General features: G+C 32.8%; 1 protein-coding gene across 1 annotated transcript; it reads right to left on the bottom strand.

Moving 5' to 3' along the window:
- Positions 1-533: 533 nt before the first annotated feature.
- Positions 534-9,718, bottom strand: LOC132029747 (protein DUF642 L-GALACTONO-1,4-LACTONE-RESPONSIVE GENE 2-like). Its single transcript, XM_059419084.1, has 3 exons — positions 9,572-9,718; positions 4,192-4,689; positions 534-1,296 (listed from the first exon to the last, which is right to left on the bottom strand). The coding sequence occupies exons 1-3, from the start codon at positions 9,648-9,650 to the stop codon at positions 758-760; spliced, it is 1,116 nt and encodes a 371-aa protein (XP_059275067.1). The 5' UTR covers positions 9,651-9,718; the 3' UTR covers positions 534-757.
- Positions 9,719-19,524: the final 9,806 nt, after the last annotated feature.

Below are 19,524 nucleotides of genomic sequence, written 5' to 3'. Positions count from 1 at the left end.
GGACCACATCCCAAGAGATGTGATGTAAATATAAACAATGACCTTAAATCATCCAATTAATGCAATTCTCCCCAAAATGGCCATACAGTGCAAATAATCCTCCATTTTGTCCTTAGGGAGTCCAACACGCAATACAATAGTCCAAAGCCTAAAGTTGTATTTGGAATTTGAAAAACAAGACTTTCAAGTTTTTCACTTTTTTCACAACCAAAGTAAGTACATTTCAACAAAAAAATATAATTTCAAAAACTATGGCTAAACACAACTCCAACTTCAAAAAAAAGTGAAAATGTTTTTGGTTTCTATGACCAAACGCCTACTTAAATGCTTGTTTTTAAGTGTGTGTGTGTGGGGGGGGGGGGGGGGGGCGCTGTGAGGGTAAGTTTAATGACGCCTTATATCTATACAAATGTAGATTAACAAATATCACCAGTGATATACCACTCAATCTTCATCCAAGCCACACTTCTTTATTGGCTAAAAAGACAATGGTTGCTCGAATTGCTAGTATTACAACAATCATTTGCCCAAAGTCCAACACAAGATGTGATACATAAACCACTCAACACCAATCAGAATATATATATACTTCTTTGCCTTTCATTAGACATTAGTATAGTACACATATGATAATAAATACGAGTAGTAGTAAACAAGCCAAAGTAAAGATAAAATAGAACTCCCACATTCTTCTTTGCTTCATTACAACCAAAATTACTCATACCATAACTCTCCGTATTTCATCAAAACACACGCCTCAGAGGAATCGACGATGGTTCCTGACACTCAAGAGCTTCACATCATCGACGACAGGGCCACAGAGGGAAACGAAATCATCGCTCCTGGTGTGGTAGTACGTGCTAAGGAACATGATCCGAGTCCGGCTAGCAGTGGCCTTGAAATGAAGAACAGCACGTTTATATCCGCCTTTCCCCTTAGACTCATAAGGTACTTTAAGTGTGTCCCTTCCAGCAAAGGCCTCAACAATCATGGAGCCTTCACAAGAGTTGCTAGCATCTCCAACTTTGAAAGTAAGTTGATACATCTTGCCAATTGTGGTTCTTGCAACTTGGGCAATGGCACTTTCTTTACCAGCAACAAGCTCTACGGCTCTCTTGCCCTGTGGCACTGAGAAATGGTCAGAATCTAAGTATTTCACTGCCTTTAGGGACTCAACCATCCATGCTGGCAAAGGGGAATGGTCATCTTCAATGTTTGGTGGTATGAGCACTCCCCAGCTTGTGTTTGGGAATATGTACGGACCCTCTTCAAAGTCTCCATTTTTCAATAAATTCTCTGCACAGTACATGATTTAACATTGTCATTTTCAGTGAAAGTACATGCATAAAGTCATAATTGAGAACCTACAAACAACTAAAAACTCAACTAGCGGAGCAAACTACCAATGTACTGAAGACAGACTCATATCTCCATTAAAGAGCAGGGGTGGAGCTACAGTTCTGTTTACGGGTTCGGTTTGGGAGAATTCAGTAACTTAACTTTGGCTCAAACTCTAAAAATTCACTTCATATGTATAAATGATTTATCCAGAACTCAATAAGCTGTCTTTTCTAAAATCCAAAATTCATAAACTCAAAATTTTAGCTCCACTTTTGATTAAGAGTATTCATTAAGAGTTCAGTACAGATACGTGATTTGAAGAGGAAAAAACCGAAAATAGAAACTCTATTAGTATTAGACACGATACAAGTACTAATATCCACAAAAATAGGTTCGACACCATCAAGCCATGCACCTTCCCTAGGATGATGATTTATATTGTGGTATAGATGAACATTTTTAGATGGATAAGTTTACTAAGTGGAGAGAAAACTCACTTGCTCCAAATTTTACAAAACTATACTGTGATACTATTTTTATCAGTTTCGATCGACTACTAGTCATTCATGTATTAAATCAGATTGCAGGACCATATTGCCCAGCATTATATGAGATATTAAACACAACAAAGTTTGGAACTTGGATAGAGAAGCAATTAATTACTGACCTAAACTATACTTGGATGTGCATGTCAGAAATGATGAATTAGGTATGACCGTATGAGAATATAATCACATTACAGCTCTTTGCAATTATTACTCGGAATGGGCAATGGGGAAGTATCAATTCGTGCACCCATAGAGGAACCTAAATGGACAAAGGATTAAAATTTGGGTCCCTTTTAGCAACTGGTGCCAGCAATACATGTACTTCAAATTTCTCTTTTTTTCTTAAATTAATTAAGAAAAATCTCAGCGGTCCAACAGCTAAATTATGACTTTATCTATATAAAATTACACAAAATAATTACAAGTTATTCCTCTCCAAAATTCACTCAAAATATCCTACCAGAACGAGATCTATTGGCTTAGTATTAAAAAGAATAAAGATCTTAGTGGAAACATTCAGAATTTAAAAGTTAATAGTGACAGGATTCTAACCCTACCTCCAGAAAAGCAGTATATTAGATAGTAGATGAGAGGAGTGGTCCAACGAACAGACAACATCATAATCATGCAAAGTCACCTTTTATTTAGGCATGTGAGAGTGTGTGACTTTTATAGGTGTCCAAAACTAGATACTAGTAGTACAAGTCAATATAATATTCACCTAATAATACAATCATATACTAAATCATTTAAACTAATGTCAGTTCCAGATTCCTTTTTATTGATTTCTAGTGTAAATTATAGTTTCTATAACCCAACGAATGTGACTCAAACCAATTTTCATTCGGATATACAAGTCAACTAAGTTTTGGAAACAAATACTTCCCTCATCTATTTTACATGACACTTTCTGCTTTAATCTATTTCAAAAAGGATTACGTAATTCTATATTTGGAACTCTTTAACTATATAACTTTTTGGGTTTCCATCATCATGTGATTTTGGGGCGGGCCAAATTACATAAAGAAAGTTGACTTATTTTAAAGTAGTTCCGGTAATTCACTTGGACTAAAAAACCTTGGTGACAGTTCAAATAATCCACATCCACATCACAGCAACCAAAAAGGAGGAGCATGAGGGTAGAAGAACTGATATCATGTTCATGACCTGAAGATTGCAGCTTTCGTAAACGGTACAATAATGGAAGATCCTTAGACATATATAATAATCCTCGTTACAGGAACAAGGAATATAAACTACAATTAAAGATATTATAAACATGTGACCAAAGACAAGAAAGCGGTCCTTACATCACTCTGCATATGTTTAAATGTTAAAGCTAAGTTGGTGTGAATGAGAAATGGAGGGAAAAAAGACAATGGAAGGAAAATAAAGTTCAAAGCAAAGTTCCTTTGAAAAGGAGCTTTGTATCACATTGGTGGTAGAAAAGGAAAGTTATGTGCTTATATTAGAAAGCACTTCCTCTAGCTCTTAAAGGGTTGAGAAGAGGGACTCCCCTCGCGCCGTCATCGCTCAGCTCGGCTTCAGATTTGGATTGATTGATAATCTTTTTGGACCAAATTCATTTAACTTTAATCTTCATTTTCTGAAATTATTTTGTTTATTTCCGCCGGAAAATATTAATTGGTAATTAATTAAATTTCGCGGAATAAATTATAACTCCCAACGTTCTTATTTTTTTTGAAAGGGCAAGGGCCTTTCCGAATAGTCACCAACCTGCCTATTCTGAACAGGCATTTTCGAGGCTATATAAACTGAGGCAATGCCTCATTTTTGAACTACTGAAAATTTTTTCCTGCATTGCAAATTCTGCATTCTTTTTCCAGAAATAAAACTATCGAGTCTTAGTGTGTTTCGTTGCCAAATTTGAGTTCGTCGAAATCATAGGCGTTTGAGGTACTGCCACTTTTGCGACAGGTATATCCGTTTTATCCTGGGGGGAAGTAATCCATAATCTCGGATATAGTGAGGGGATTAAATTCCTTAAGGACACACAGTGAATTCTGTGGTCTCGGATATTTTCTTACTTTCTGCATTATTTTTCCAGTCTCTGGTTTTTTGCGTTTTTCCCAGTTTCTGGTTTTTCCGTTTCCAGTTGTTGGTTTCTGTTTTCTGATTTTGAACACAGGTTGATAACATTAATGACACTCTAGAGTTAAGTAAAAAGTTATCATGATACGGCGTATTTATTTCTATCTTAAGTTTGTGTCCAAACAAATACTGCTATATAAAATATAACGAAGGAAGTACACGGAGAAAAGAAATGAAATCGAAAACTTACGATTAGTGGCCCGGGGAGGATATAAACTGCGAATGGCGATAGAATCGATGAGAGGACCACAAGCAGGATCTTCCTCAACACCGGGATTATGAAGCAAGATCTCAACTTTGCTAAGTTCAGCTTGAAATGCCCAAGCATATGAGTCCCAACCACTGCTACTATACAATGTCTGGATTGGCAGCACTCCAAAATCAGGCGTAACGGATACATTAATCCGTTCCTCTTGAGCACAAGTTCTAGCAGCACTGAACGTTAAGGAATAGTACATTCCCTTTGTAACGTTCAGTACTTGCTTGATGGACGCTTCGTTTCCTAAACGAACCGCAGCATAGCCCTCGGGCACGACTAGTAGCATGTCACCTTGTTTTTGGCCCGCTTTTATGTACTCTACGAACCCGGAGATTGACCATTCTGGTATGGCGTTGTGCTTTAGAACCACCGTGCCGTTTAGATCCGCTTTCGACGGGGGCATTTCGAAGTTTCCATTCTTTAACAATCCTGTGAACGTTTGAAAAAACCAAATTGATCATGTTTGCATCAGATACTGCTAGTGTTATGCATAAGTCTTAAGTTTATACAGAAATGTAAACAGTCTCTTAAGTTTTATTTACCGATATTGTAAAATATATTTACATAAATCAGGTCTAGTTATAAATTTATTAATAACTAATCTAGAGCATTAGTGCATATAACTTAATGGGAAATTTATGTAAATGTACCGTTGGCCAGACTTAATTACTGGCAGTAACCCAAATATGCAAAACTTATACACTATTATGTATATACGTATAATATATGTATATTTAAGCATAAATACCTATACATTATCCGGTAACTAGATCACTCAAAGGTATTGAAGTGTAATTTTTCCCAACTTAATTCCATGTAAATAATAGTGCTACAGCTAGTTGTTATTGGTCACTTGGCACATTTAGCAATCGAATTTGTACAAGAGAACTTGGCTTAGGTTTAATTTTCCCTTTTCGGAAAGTAGCAATCAAATTGATCATGATTGCAACAGATACTGCTAGGTTTAAGTTTTGCTTTCAAGCTCAAACCATTTTCCTCTCAACTCATATATACAAATGGCATATTAAAAGATAAATTTGTCATCAAATTTCATTTAGTCACACAAACTAGGACATGTTTAAAATTGTGCACCTGACACGCGAATGCAAATTTTGTAAAAGCTTCTATACATGTACGCCGATTACATAGATAAGTTAACCACATAAAATATGTCAACTCTTTTAATTAGACAGATCGGCCAATTGGCACATGCATTAGATTTTATGGCTTATTAAGGTAAATGCATATAATTAAAGGAAACGATATATTTTAACTAATAATTTATTAATGTAATTGGTGCTTGAAAAATTGTGAAGAGTCTTTTTAAAAACTTGAAGTGTCTAATAGAAATACTTTTTTATGTGTTCAAGCGCGTTCAATCAAAAAAAATTCTAATTTGGGTATCTAAATGAAACTTAATGACAAATTTAAAGGGCTATGAATGTAATCATCCTAAAATAAAACTAGAAAAGATTTATCCAGTAGGATTTAAAATTATTTTCTCACAGAATTAAACAGAGATAGTCAGGGATAACGTGATGTTAGAATGCCTAGAGAGTCATCCATATCCAAATTGCCTGAATACTTTGAAGATTACTCTTATTATAATATTTCGAAACATATCGGACAAAGGAATAGGTATCTCTGCAAATCCCTAAGTAGGGACAACAATTATACGAATGTGATGACACTTGTCCCTATTGCAGCACTTTTTCCGGTAAAATAATCAATGTTGAACGTCCCAATTCCCATCCCATGTTTTTCTCTCTTGCAGTACGACTCCTTTGTCAATTATTAATTTTCAAATTATTTAAGCAACGTACATCGTAGAACATGTACAAGAATACAAAACTTTAAACTTTAAAATAGGCATGGCAGCAACCTTACCTAGTACGTAGAGTCGTAGAGTATTTATGGAAGGGGCTTTTAGAGGGGTTTAGAGTGATGAGCTAAACTTGTTGCAATAATGTATAAGAATTATGCACTACCAAGTTACAACTAGTATTTATTTATAATAAGTTATACTCCCCCCATTCCATAATAAGTGATTTTTTATGCTTATACACACCCCTTAAAAAAGTGCTCACTCCTAGAAAATTAGAAATATTTTTACTAATTTATCCCTAATTAAATATCTAGAAAAAGAAAAGCTTAATGATTCTTGATTATATAAATAAGGATCATTTTGGAAGAAAAAGATTAATTTCTTCTTGAAATCCTAAAGCACCACTTATTTTGAAACAAAATAAAAAACTTAAAAAGTCACCTATTATGGAATGAGGGAGTATAAATTAATAACCTTAAAAGATAAATAAATAACCTGTTACTTCTTTATATACATTAAAACATATTACTTTATAAAGATTTAAAATAAACATTCTACTCCGTGTATACAATGAGACGTAGAAAAACACTATTCTCTCGAATTACAAAATAGTGTCCATTTAGCTATTTGCACATCCTTTAAAAAAATATTAATTTCTAAACAAAATTAAGTAATTTGACTAAATTATTCATAATTAAATAAGTATTGAGATTTGATCACTTAACATTTAATAAAGCCAAATCTGAAAAAATAAGATTAATGGAAAAATAAGATAAACTTTTTCTTGATTTGCTAAATAAACACACTTTTTGAACAGAAAAATAAAAACTAAGTTGACACTCTTTTTAAATCGGAGGGAGTAGGAAAACTTGGCAGAATGAACTTGAATTAATCGGGTCATTATCTTCGTTACTTTTGAAGTTTCAGATATTCCTCACAAACTTTATTGTATGCTTGTGTTAAGACTTTCTTTGTCATGAACTCAAATCTTTTATTTTTACGTTCACAAACTTTTAATCCACTAATTTGTGAGATTAAAAAACCTTATAACATTAATATTAATAGTGTGCGACACGAAATAAAATTTTGGACATTACTATATTACTGGAGCCAGCTAACGCCCCACCTTTAAGGTGGAAAAACCAGCTGTGAAACCTAACCTTTCCCCAAAATCCCCACAATTTTGCCCTTTACTCCACAAAAAAATCGTCCAAAATCAAATCGGAATTTGGATGACATATTGCAAGACTTTGATGGGTGCTCTAAGCGTCATTTTCTCACAAAATCCAAAAGAGGAGTCACCCAAAGTTGGAAAAAGTCAGTCAGTAAGCAGCATCATGTGCACAGCTCGTGCTCTCTGTACATGCACATGTACAACCCCTCTAAAAAGCAATTCTTCTTAGACAACTGGGAAATATAGCACGAGGTTTAAAATCCAATGGATAATAACCACGTCCTTCTAGGCTTCTACCCTCTGCTTTCAACCATAAAAAAAAAATTAATACCCTCTCATCTCATGCGACAGTGACACTTAAAAGAAAAGAAACTTTTAAAATTTGTGTTATAAAATAAATCTTAAATATTTGTGTTTGATATAAATTATCTTATTTAGGGTCTTACTGTATGTTCTACTTTTAAAATCATAAAAATGTCACTATATATTTGAAATCACACTTTTTTGCATAAAGATGTCACTGTATATTTGACATAACACTTTGTTCAAACTCTATTCAATCAAGCAGAGCCTTATATGAAATGAAAGAGGAGTATTTAATTTGGCTTGGAAGAACAGCTTTCTGCACTGGAGGTCCTGACTATGTGCTTCTTTGTAAATGACAAAAAATCACCTCCGTGACCACTCCTCCCATCACAAGTGCAAGTTGAGCACAAAACTACATGTAGCTCTGTGTCTTGGTTGGTCATTTATAGCAGACAAGCATTTATGACAAAATTAAATGGTCACTCTGATACTGTTAACTGACTCTTGCAACCTACCCATTAGCCCTCTGATTTTCCTTCTGTTTTGTAGTAGTGGTGAGTATTTGTATAGGAATATATATTGATTAAAGACAAAAAGAAGTGTTAAAAGTTAAATTGTTCGGTAATTTGACTAATTTTTAGAGTTACATTATATTAGATAAATTTAATATTTTATAATTACAATTTAAATATAAATAATTATATAAAAAGTACTATAAACTCCAATTCATTTCATAATTAAAAAAAAAAAAAAACTTGAAATGTTGATTAAAGTTCATATAATTTAACTATAAAAAAATGAAACATGATAAGCATTTAAGGGTCAAAAGGAGTACTATATATAAGAATGTATCATTCTTAGTAGGTATGATTAAAAAGAGAAAAAAGGGTAAAAAATGCCCATTTACTTTGAGAAAAAAACTAAAAATATCCTCCATTATAAATTTGAGTAAAAAATAGCCCTCCCATCATTAAAATTTTCAAATATACCCTTATCTTAACGAAAATCCACAATATAACTCGATTAATTTTTAAACCGCTCTATTTAAACCCGACCAAACTAAATAGAAAATCCAAATGAGTTAGCCGCTCCTGTGCCTAGTGGTTCCAGATGTAGTACTCAAGAATAAATTGATCGCATATGAGTTTTTTATGTAGTTAATTCGGGTTTAAATGGAATGGATTTAAAAATAAAAATGGGTTATGTTGGGATTTTCTGTTAAGACAAAGATATATTTGAAAACTTTAACACGAGAGAAATATTTTCAATCCAAATTTATAATGAAGGATATTTTTAGTCCTTTTTCCAAAATAGAGAGGCATTTTCTACCATTTTCCCTTAAAAAAGAAAAGGAGTACCACATGGATTGGGATAGAGGGAATAATACCCACAAAAGTTTTTGGAATGCAACTCTAATTCACTTAACTTCTTCCCATTGTGCATCAACTAAAATCTCAATACTTATTTAAGAACTTAACCACAATTACAAACTTTCATGTAAAAAATAAAATGGTAAAACTTTCTCTGTAGCTCTATTTTTATTTTATTTTATTATTTTCAAAAACAACAAACGCTTAAATGTTGAGAGTGTAGGGAGGGAAAAGGGGTTTAGAAGTTCAAAGATATTTTCCGATACGACAGTTAATTCCCATTAAAAATTCTAAGAAGTGACTAATGCAATTTAAAAGTAACCAAAAGTCATTAAATAATAAGCAGCCACATATAAAGCCGTAGCCTAAATTTTAAATTTAGGGATTCTAAATTCTAAAAAATATACCTTCTGAATAAATTATTTACTCATATTAAGTTAATTTCTTAGCACAAATACAAAATCAATAGCTTTCTCTCTAGTTCCACCCCGACCACGTATGTAAAGAGAGTTAGTATTTGAAGTAGCAAGAAAAGCATAAACTAGCATTACCTCAAAGTCTAATAAAAATATCATATAGTTACCGCAAAAAGACGTGAAAATCATTAATGAATGAAGCAAGTGTTTTGGAACTTACCATCAATTAAGGCTGAGGAAATGTTGGAAATGGCACACAGTAGCACCAGCAACAGTGCTATTCTTGAGTTCTTCATCATTCTTCCAACTCTAAATAAGAAGAATAATTGACTGTAAGAGGAAGAAGACGATTGGTTTGGTTGGAATTCCAGGTTGCCTTTTTATGCATGTCTACTTTCTAAAAGGGCCTTCGATTTTACGGAAATTGCATATTTGTCCTTGGTAGGCGTTTGGCCATTAATTTTCAAATCATGGTTTCAAACCAGCGTTTGGTCATCAATTTTCAGTCATGATTTGAAACTTGGTTTGAAACTATGGTTTGAACCCAAATCATTCAAAAAGCATGGTTTGGGGTTTGAAACCATGGTTTCAACTTTTTTAAATATAAAATTTAACCCGTAAGTTAATATTTTGTAAAAAATGACCCATAAGTTGGTAAATAGTTTTAACAATTACCCCCATCAATCATTTGTCAATCTCATTAACTTCCACTAACCTTTATTTATGTCTACCAACCTTTAATTTATGTGGGAAGATTCTATTAAATAGTAGTTACATTACTATTCATGTTAAATTTTCGATTTTATTGAAGTAAAGTTTGATTAATTGATGTCGCATTTTTTAGAAAAGCCTTCTAGTAGTGTACTAATTTTGTTATAAACTATGATTTGTTAAGATGGTAAGGTTGTATAAGAATTGAGAATGTTTTGATAGTTTTCATAATTTGTGGGGTTTTTATGTCTATAAAATAAAATACAACTTAAAATATCCAAATTGTATGTCCAAACATGATTTGAAACCAGGTTTCAAACCATGTCCAAATGGGGCCTTAGATACTCTTGTTATTTTGACAACACTCCTTAATTTCTAATTTATGTGACGAAGTTGATTGGTAATCGAGTTTTAAAAAAACAAAAAACTCTAGAACTTCTGGCTTCGATCATGATATGAAATTTTGTGATTATAAAAATCATTAAAATTAAACTATTAAATTTGAAGTTAATTAAAAGTGTTTCTTAAGTTTAAAATATATTCTTTTTATAATAAACAAATGCTAACGCTAACGAAATAGTATCACGTAAAATGGAATTAATAAAGGAGGATAGAGCGAATGTTTAGTTTAGAGTTAATGATCAAAAGCACATCTGATCTATCAATTTTCGCAAGTTTCACATTTCAATTATCAGTTGTTCCATTTTTTTCTTGAATTATCACCATCTATGTATTAAAACACCTTAAAACTGACTAGGTCGAGTATCAGTTGTTCCTTTATATCACCTGATACATAGAAAGTGACAGTTCAGGTAGGAAAAGGGAACCATTGATAATTGTGGCGTGAAACTTGAAAGAAAATTATTCTGCCTCAGTTTCAATTTATGTGATATAATTTGAATGGACACGGAGTTTAGGCAACAAAAAAAAAAGGAGACTTTTGAAAGTTGTGGTTTAAAACAAGACATGAATATTTATGAGGTTGTAAATCATTTTGATTAAGGATAAAAATGAAAGTTTTAAATTAAATATTTCTAAATATAGTATCGTATCATTCCTTTTCTTCTGACAAAAAAGAAAAGTATATTACATACGGACGGATTAGTTCAAATGTATTTTAACTATTATCTCTTTAGTTAATGACAAGTTTAATATTGATTTTACAAGTTCTATAAATAGAAACTCTTTTGGTGGGGAAGGTGAAGACAGAAGCTGCATGGAGTCACATGGTATTCTCCCTCCAACCTGGTGCAAAGCATCTAAAGACATGACCTTGACATTTTTGGCCTTTCCTTTTCATCCTCCGACACTTTCACTTTGCTTCCAAATGCATGTAGTTAACCCAATTACGATGTTATTCTAATACCAAAAATCAAGCTAACCAAATCGACATATTCTTTGATGGCAAAAGTCATAGATAGCTCCCTAAACTTTTCCACATTTTTCTCTGGGGTACCTAAACTGAGAGTTGTATCTATTGGGTACCTAAACCAGTCCGAATTCGATCCTATTGGGTACCTTTTTCACAATAATCAGTAAAATTAGGAGAGTGTATTACACTCTCCATGACGTGGCAACTTTGTCAAATGAAAACATGACACGTGGCGGCAGGATCCATCATAATAATTAAAAAATAAATTATACAACACCCCCACCCCCTTTTTTCATCTCCTTCGCCGCACCCCTACCCCCCCCCCCCTCCCTCCCCCATTTTCATCTCCGGTCGCTGCTCGCCTACCCCTGGCCGCCGCATCACCACCCCTAGCCGCCGTCCCCCACCCCCCAGTAGCCATCCGCCCACCCCACCAACAATTATTTCTCTTTTCTTCCTTCATTTAGGTCCACCAATGCCTTTGCAAGACCCATCCCTCCTTTCTTATCCCTTTTTTTCCCCTCTCCTTAGGATCCCTTTTTACTTCTTCACCGTCGAATCCGGCGACGGCCACCTCTGGACCACCACTAAAATTATGGTCCTTCAATCTTTAAAATTCTTGCTAACTATAAGTTAAAAAATAAAGAAAAGGTGAGAATGCACTACTTCATAAAAAGAAGTGAAACAAAAAACAAAAGAACAAAAAAAAGGGTGAGTCTCCATTTTTTCTCGGTGAACAAGATGGTGATGGTGCTTTTGATTTAGAAAAATAAAGAAAATGGTGATCAAAAGAAACATCTAATTCACAAATTATTTTTATAGAAAGAATCAAAAGAAACAAGAAACAAAAAACAAAAGAACAAAAAAAAATTGAAGAAGAAAAGCAGTGGTGGAGAAGACGAAGAGGGGTGAGGGGAGGTCACTGACGGGCTGCTGTCCAGTTTTTAGTTTTTTTTTTTTTTTTTAATTCAAGTCATATTTTAAAAGAGGTAAGCTTTCAACCAAAAAAAAAAAAAATTAGTATTGAAGAGTACTTCACGCGCCCAAGGAGAGTGCATTTCACTTTTTTGCCACATCAGCAAAAAGTATTTATGTGGTACAAATTCGGACTGGTTTAGGTACCCAATAGGTACAACCCTCAGTTTAGGTACCCCAGAGGAAAATGTGGCAAAGTTTAGGGGCTATCTATGACTTTTGCCTTCTTTGATTTAGTTTAATTTGATTCTTTTAAGAAAAAACAATAATATTTGATTTAGTTTATATAATAAAAAAAAATAAAACCATACATATATTAAAAAGTTAAATGTTTTAATGACAATGAATATATTATTAATTGAGCTACTTCGTATGTTTCTATCCATAGAAAAATTGTATAAATATGTTCATAGTATTGTAATTGTTTGTTGCTTTATTTTTCTTTCAGATTGTTCCAAAATTTTGCCTACTTAGAATTAAAAACTTGATACGTGATGCCCGGGCTTAAACTCAAGATATAAATGTAATAATATTTATTTAAAAAAGTATAATCTATTACCTATAATTAACAATTCAGTGGCACGTTAAATATGTGTTGTTGATAAGTTTTCATTAATATTAATGCTCTTTAGTCAACTTATTAGATCATTTTAAAACAAAAATTATTTATGAGAAAGGAAGGTTGGTAGAAAAATTATCAAATACAAAAAGGACACAAGCGACTCGACATTCTATAAAGTAACATATTTAAATTATGTAAAATAATTACAACTCGGTGAAAATCATAAATTGAAAAATATTGACATTTTTATGAATCCGTGAGCATATAATTTTGTATTTATAGATAAAAATAGATTTTTTTTGGTATTTATAAGTTTTAATTTTACTCATAATATTTCATGTAACAATAGTTTATGCTAGCTAAATGTGGTGATTTAATCATAGTTTTAGATGAAATTAAGAAAAGAATTAGTTTCATTAGATGAACGCCAAGAATCAATTTAGTTCTTCATCTATAGTTTATGCTTAAAAATATTAATTCTAAGTTAAAATTGCAAGTATGATACTTTTTGTAATTTTAATATCTATATGTTAATTTTAAAATATTAAGTTGATCTAACTCAATTTAGCTTTATAATTTAGTCAATTAATTCCGGGAAGATGAAAAATGTCACATAAATTAATGCGGGGGCAAGAGTAATTAGTACTCCCTCCGGATAAAAAAAAAAAGTATTCACTTAGCCTTTTTTTGTTGGGTAAAAAAAAGTATCCACTTATTAAATCAAGAAACAATTAACCTTATCTTTCCAGATTTGCCCATATTAAGTGTTATGTGATCAAATCCCAATGCCTATTTAATTAGGGGTAGTTTAGTCAATTTACATATTTTTTCTTAGAGTGAATAGTTTCTTAAGAGGTGTGCAAATGGCTAAGTGAACTCTTTTTTTGATCCAGAGCGAGTAATATCTAATAAATCTCCAGTTCAAAACAATAATGCGGCTCCATAATTGCTTATATTTTGCTACTATGTGTAATGACAAACAATGTAAAGGGTAATTTAATAATCCTTTCAGTTCATATTATATAGTGTTTTTAAATTGGGCTAGAAAGTAAGAAGCATTTCACTAATATACCTTAATTAAATAGTACCTACTTAACATGATCTTTTGGTTATGTAAAATTCACTTATCTAAATAACGAAAAATTTGGTATAAAGAAAAACTATTAGTAAAGAAAAAGAAAAGATTTACAAAAAGTTACTCCACTACAATTCAATATATACCAATTACATAGACCCACAAAAAAATTGATTTAAGATAAAGAATGAGTGAAAAAAATGAGGATAAGCTAGGAAAAGACGAAACAAAGCCACGTGTTACATGCTATGCATCCAATAAACAGTGTATGGAGGGACCTGGTTGTGTACCAGTTCCCTTATGCAGTGCAATAAGAGAGTCAACACAAGATTTTACCGTCGAAAACTCCTTGCTCAAGGGATTAAAAACCACGACCTACCCTAGTAGGATTTCAACTCCACTACACGAGCAACTTCAGGTTACAACTCTATCATAAGCTAGGAACTAACTCCCATAATCCCTTACCCTTACAATAACACTTATGTAACCTAGGAACTAACCCCGTAGTCCCTCCACACTTACAATACTCCGATTGCAAGCACCTCTACTTCACTGACAGCCAAGGACCACTAATACACCTAGACTAACTCTAACCTAGTGTACCACTCAAAAGCTTGCGGAAACACACTTCCAACAAGTACACTTTGAGACTTTTCAAATCACCTACAAATAGCTTCTTAACACAGAAGAGTAGCTTTACAATTTAAGCACAAATGAACAAAGATTTACAACAATCTAAAGAACATAGACTAAATCTTGTATCTGGATTAGGTTCTTCAACTTGCAGGTGACTTTGTTCTTGAGAGATCTTGAGAATTTGTGTCGGAAGCTTTGCACGATTTTGGATTAGGTTTTCAAGTCTACTCAATACGTTGCCATCATGTTGTATATATAGTGGGAGCATGTGGGATGGATAGAGACCACTCATTCATTTTGACCTAAAGCATGGTCCAGCTCAACTGTTGTACTAGTGCAGTAAGTAGCTCGGCTATACAGCTGTCTCTGCTTACCGTGCAAGGTGCATAGAGAGCAGATCACAGACGAGGTTTCTATCTAGTTCTGAAATATTTTGACAATCATCAAAACACTGATGCACTTGGAACTATCACCACGTCTAGCAACACTATAGGGCTAAAGTCTTGTGAGAACTACAGATTGCATCCTCCCTTATATATAGTTACAATTTTTTGGTTATTTAAAAATTCACTTATCTAAATAATGGAAATTTCGGTATAAAAAACTATTAATACCGTCTCAATTATATATAAAAAAATATTCGAATTAAATATAAAAGCTAAGCATATCATATAATATGAACCGAAGGAAGTAAAGAGCAAGAAAAGATTCACAAAAAGTTATTACAATTCAATATACACTAATTACATATGCGCACATGAAAATTTACTTAAGATAAAGAATGAGCCCAAAAAATTGATAATAGGCAAGGAAAAGACAAAACAAAGCCATGTATAGCAACACCATAGGAATAAAATTCATGAGGACTACAAAAATTTGGGATCCTCCCTTAGATATGGCAGTAAAATATACACCAATTACTTATGCCCACATAAAAATTGATTTAAGACAAAGAACGAATCCAAAAAATGATAATCGGCAAGGAAAAGACAAAACAAAGCCATGCGTAGCAACACCATAGGATTAAAATTCTTGTGAGAACTACAGAAATTTGGGATCCTCTCTTATATATAGTAGTAATATGAGATAATTCTAGAGACCTCCCCTCAGGTTTTGTTCCGTTTCACTAATCTCCCTTGTGATTTACGGTATTACAGTTACATCCCTTATTATGATTTGTTTGTATCTCTTAATTTATTTATTAGTAATGTATAAAATTACAAACTGATTGATTTTTCCTTTTCTAATATTATCGTTCGTTTGGAAATCCTCCTCCTCAATTCAACTTTTAGGGGAATTGAATTGATCAATGAAAAAGTCAAATTACTACTCCTCAAAGTTTAGTTTAGCAACAGTACTAGGACTAATTAAATGAAGAAATTATATCGATTTTATAACTCTAACAAACCAAAATGTAACCCCACCCACAACCAAAAAGAACAAAAAGAAAATATTAGACATTTCTCCATTAGATTTTGGTGACAAGATCCCCGCTAATCATAAACTTAGATCTTGTTAAGTGACGTTCGTGGGTTTGCGATATGTCTGTTCAATAATGTTGGCCTTATAAAGGTAATATCAATGAATTTGTTGAGGTTTTGAACTAGAACTACAATCATATGAAAAAAGGATTTTATTTTCTTGGATTTGGTTATATAATGTCAATAAATTGCTTGGGCTTCAACCGTGTGATATATTTTTGCCAAAAATTAATGGGGTGATCTGTTTCATGTATACCTGATGGCTTTAACAATACTAGTCAGAGCCCAGCGGCTTCAGTGCCGGTGCTTGTCTCGTCGGGAGATTTACACCAATAGGATTATTTGTAAAGATTACGGATATCTTATTTATAGCCTCTTTGGCAAAGCTTATTGTCCCCTCAATAGTACATATTTTCGGGATAAGTGCTTATTTTAAAAAAGTGAGGTGTTTGATCAAGCTTTTGGGAGAAAATAAGTGTTTTTAGAAAGTAGCAAAAACAATTTTTTCAGAAGCTAAAAGAAATAGTTTTTGCCCAAATGCACTTTTTTGAAAAGTACTTTTGAGAAAAATACACTTAGAAACACTTTTTAAAAGCTTGGCCAAACACTAATTGCTGCTCAAAAGTATTTTTTAAATTAATTGGCCGAACACAAACTGATTTTCGTCAAAAATACTTTTTTGAAAAGTATTTTTGAAAAAAACACTTTTTAAAATAAGCTGATTTTAGAAGTTTGATCAAACAGGCTATTAGTCTCCCCCCATTTAATTCATGTCCACTTCTTACAAGTTAGTTGATTGGTGCCCTATGTACAAACACTTCATAGTCCGCTTCTTCGTTTCTCTTCTCCTCCTCCTTCTTTTTAACCTAGTGACGAAAAACTTTCAGTCATAAATTCAACATATTCAAGAAACTCAATACTTGAACTGAACAACCTTACTCGCCAAAGCCTTTATCCTTAATAGACAATCGATTTATGAAGTTAGGACTGCTTCAGGCGACTTTCAACACGATTTTCTGAAGTTGCGCTGTCACAAATAAAACTTCATGTCATAATCGTCTGAAGTATGCACTGCCATGGGAGTACTTCAGTCTTAATTGTCTAAAATTCTAAGACTACTTCAAGCGAGACGCGATTGTCTGAAGTTTGACTTTCACAGGGAAAACTACTAGTCATTAATTGTCTGGAGCATGCACTGCCATGAGAGAACTTCAGGCACGATTATCTGAAGTTTGTATTGCGACAGAAAAACTTCATATCCAATTGTCTGAAGTTAGGACTGCGTGCTTCACAAAACTTCAGACGCGATCGTCTAAAGTTTGCACTGTCACAGTGAGAACTTCAGTCATAATCATATGAAGTATGCACTGTGCAGGAGAACATCAGTCACATGGTCTGAAGTTTAGACTAAGACAAAAGAACTTCAGATCCGATTGTTGGAAATTTGTAACTGAATTTTTCTAAAGTTTACACTACCCGAAATTTGTATCTTCAGTCACGTACGTCTAAAGTGTGTTTTGAAGTGGGTTAAATATACAAATTTTTATGCATTGATGGTATGACTTTGATGGTGGCCCCAACATCGAGTATATTTGCACTTCCGCAGAATTATTTTACATCGTTATTTAATTATGATGCCATTAAAAAATATATTTGCAAAAATATCTTTCGCAACAGAAATTGGAGTCAATTCATGGTGAATCACCAGAAGACTCGAATTGCCACAACTTACGGCTAGTTGAATTTGGTACAAAATTTTTTGGAGGATTACCATGAGTTTTGATGGATGACTTGCCACCAATTTTGGTGAATCACTAGAAATTTAATACATTGTTTCGTAATTTTGAAACTAATTGATCACAGATTCTGGTTGGATTTTTCAATAGATGGGCTTGCACAATTCCTAGCGAATCACCAACATTTTAGTACAAATTCTATCGTAGCTTGAAAACAAATTGTTCACAACTCCCGTCAGATTATCAGAAAGTTTATGAGTAACTTCACATAACACATTTTGCTTCAATTCAAATCAACTCCAAATGGATCTAAATTAATCTAATGTTCATATACCAATCTCAACAATATTTTCAATGGTTTAAATAATTAATAGACACACTGTCTTCTTCAACAATCAAGTTCAACAAATGGTGTTTTTTAATTAAGTTTCTTCAATAAAACTAATTCGACCTAATTACAGATAAGTCATGTATCTTCAATTTTTTACTAGCAAAAAACTGAAAAACAAGGAGGAAAAAGGAGGACGAGGATTAGCACAAATTCTGACAAATAACTATATTTGCTTTTAACCGAAAAGAAAAAGAAGAAGAAGCTATATTTGCTAAAGTTTTCTTAACAATATAAAAAATCAGACGCCATCCCTTGAGGAGGACAACAGGTGAAATTTCTTGTGTCTCGGCAGGTTGTCCACTCTTGCTTTTTTGATCATTTAATTTATTAAGTATTTTAATTACGAAAATTTTGTACTTAAAAGTTGCCTTTTTTACTTTATATTTTTAAACCAGGTAAGTGGTTCTCATGATTCTACTTGTCAAATGATAGGAGATCTCACCTAACTAAAGTTTGTCATGTGACACCTAAAGTAAATTTTCTCACCAAACACCTAAAACCTACACATATAGAGAATCCCGTTTAATTTGTTTAAAATTAATTGTAAAAATGTACAAAATAGGATGCCTTAGGGATGATTTTAAACTTTTTGTCCCGTTTAACAAATTTCTAAAAACTAACCTCAACTTAAGTTTCAGTTGCAATGTATGCATAAATTAGCTTTTCCTACGAGAAAGGAGTTCGGAATATTCAGTAAGTTACAAAAATTAAATATAGTGTTACATACGGCTCATAGGACATGATTTTCAGTTGTATTGACTGAATTACTTTTTAATTTTAAAATAAACCACGATCATTCAATTATACTTTCTTAAAAGAAAAATTGACACATACATTTTCAATTAAAAGGGTGTAGTATATTATTTTGTAGATCATAAGAATGATTCTTTACAAGGTGTAGAAAAAAACTGTGAACAATAATAATACAAGAAATTTTTGTCAATACATCACATCTTGACCAATTTAACACGATAGGTAGTATAAATAGTTCTAAGTCTTCTCCGACTATTATAACTTGTGAACAATTGAGCAACACATGCAACATTTGCTATGAGAAAGAACTCGTGAACAAGTTTATTTATTGAAATGTGACAAACTCCCGCCTCATAGGAAAAACCAATTTATCTCAACTTTTGCCTAATGAACAATAAAAGTTTTGCGCAACGTATTTTCCTTTACTTATATTATAAGTCATTGGGACTTAGCATCAACCGGAAGATTACTCATCCTTACA

Source organism: Lycium ferocissimum, chromosome 9, assembly GCF_029784015.1.
Source record: "Lycium ferocissimum isolate CSIRO_LF1 chromosome 9, AGI_CSIRO_Lferr_CH_V1, whole genome shotgun sequence".
Taxonomy (NCBI): Eukaryota; Viridiplantae; Streptophyta; class Magnoliopsida; order Solanales; family Solanaceae; genus Lycium; species Lycium ferocissimum.
This window is presented reverse-complemented; position numbering and strand designations above follow the sequence as displayed.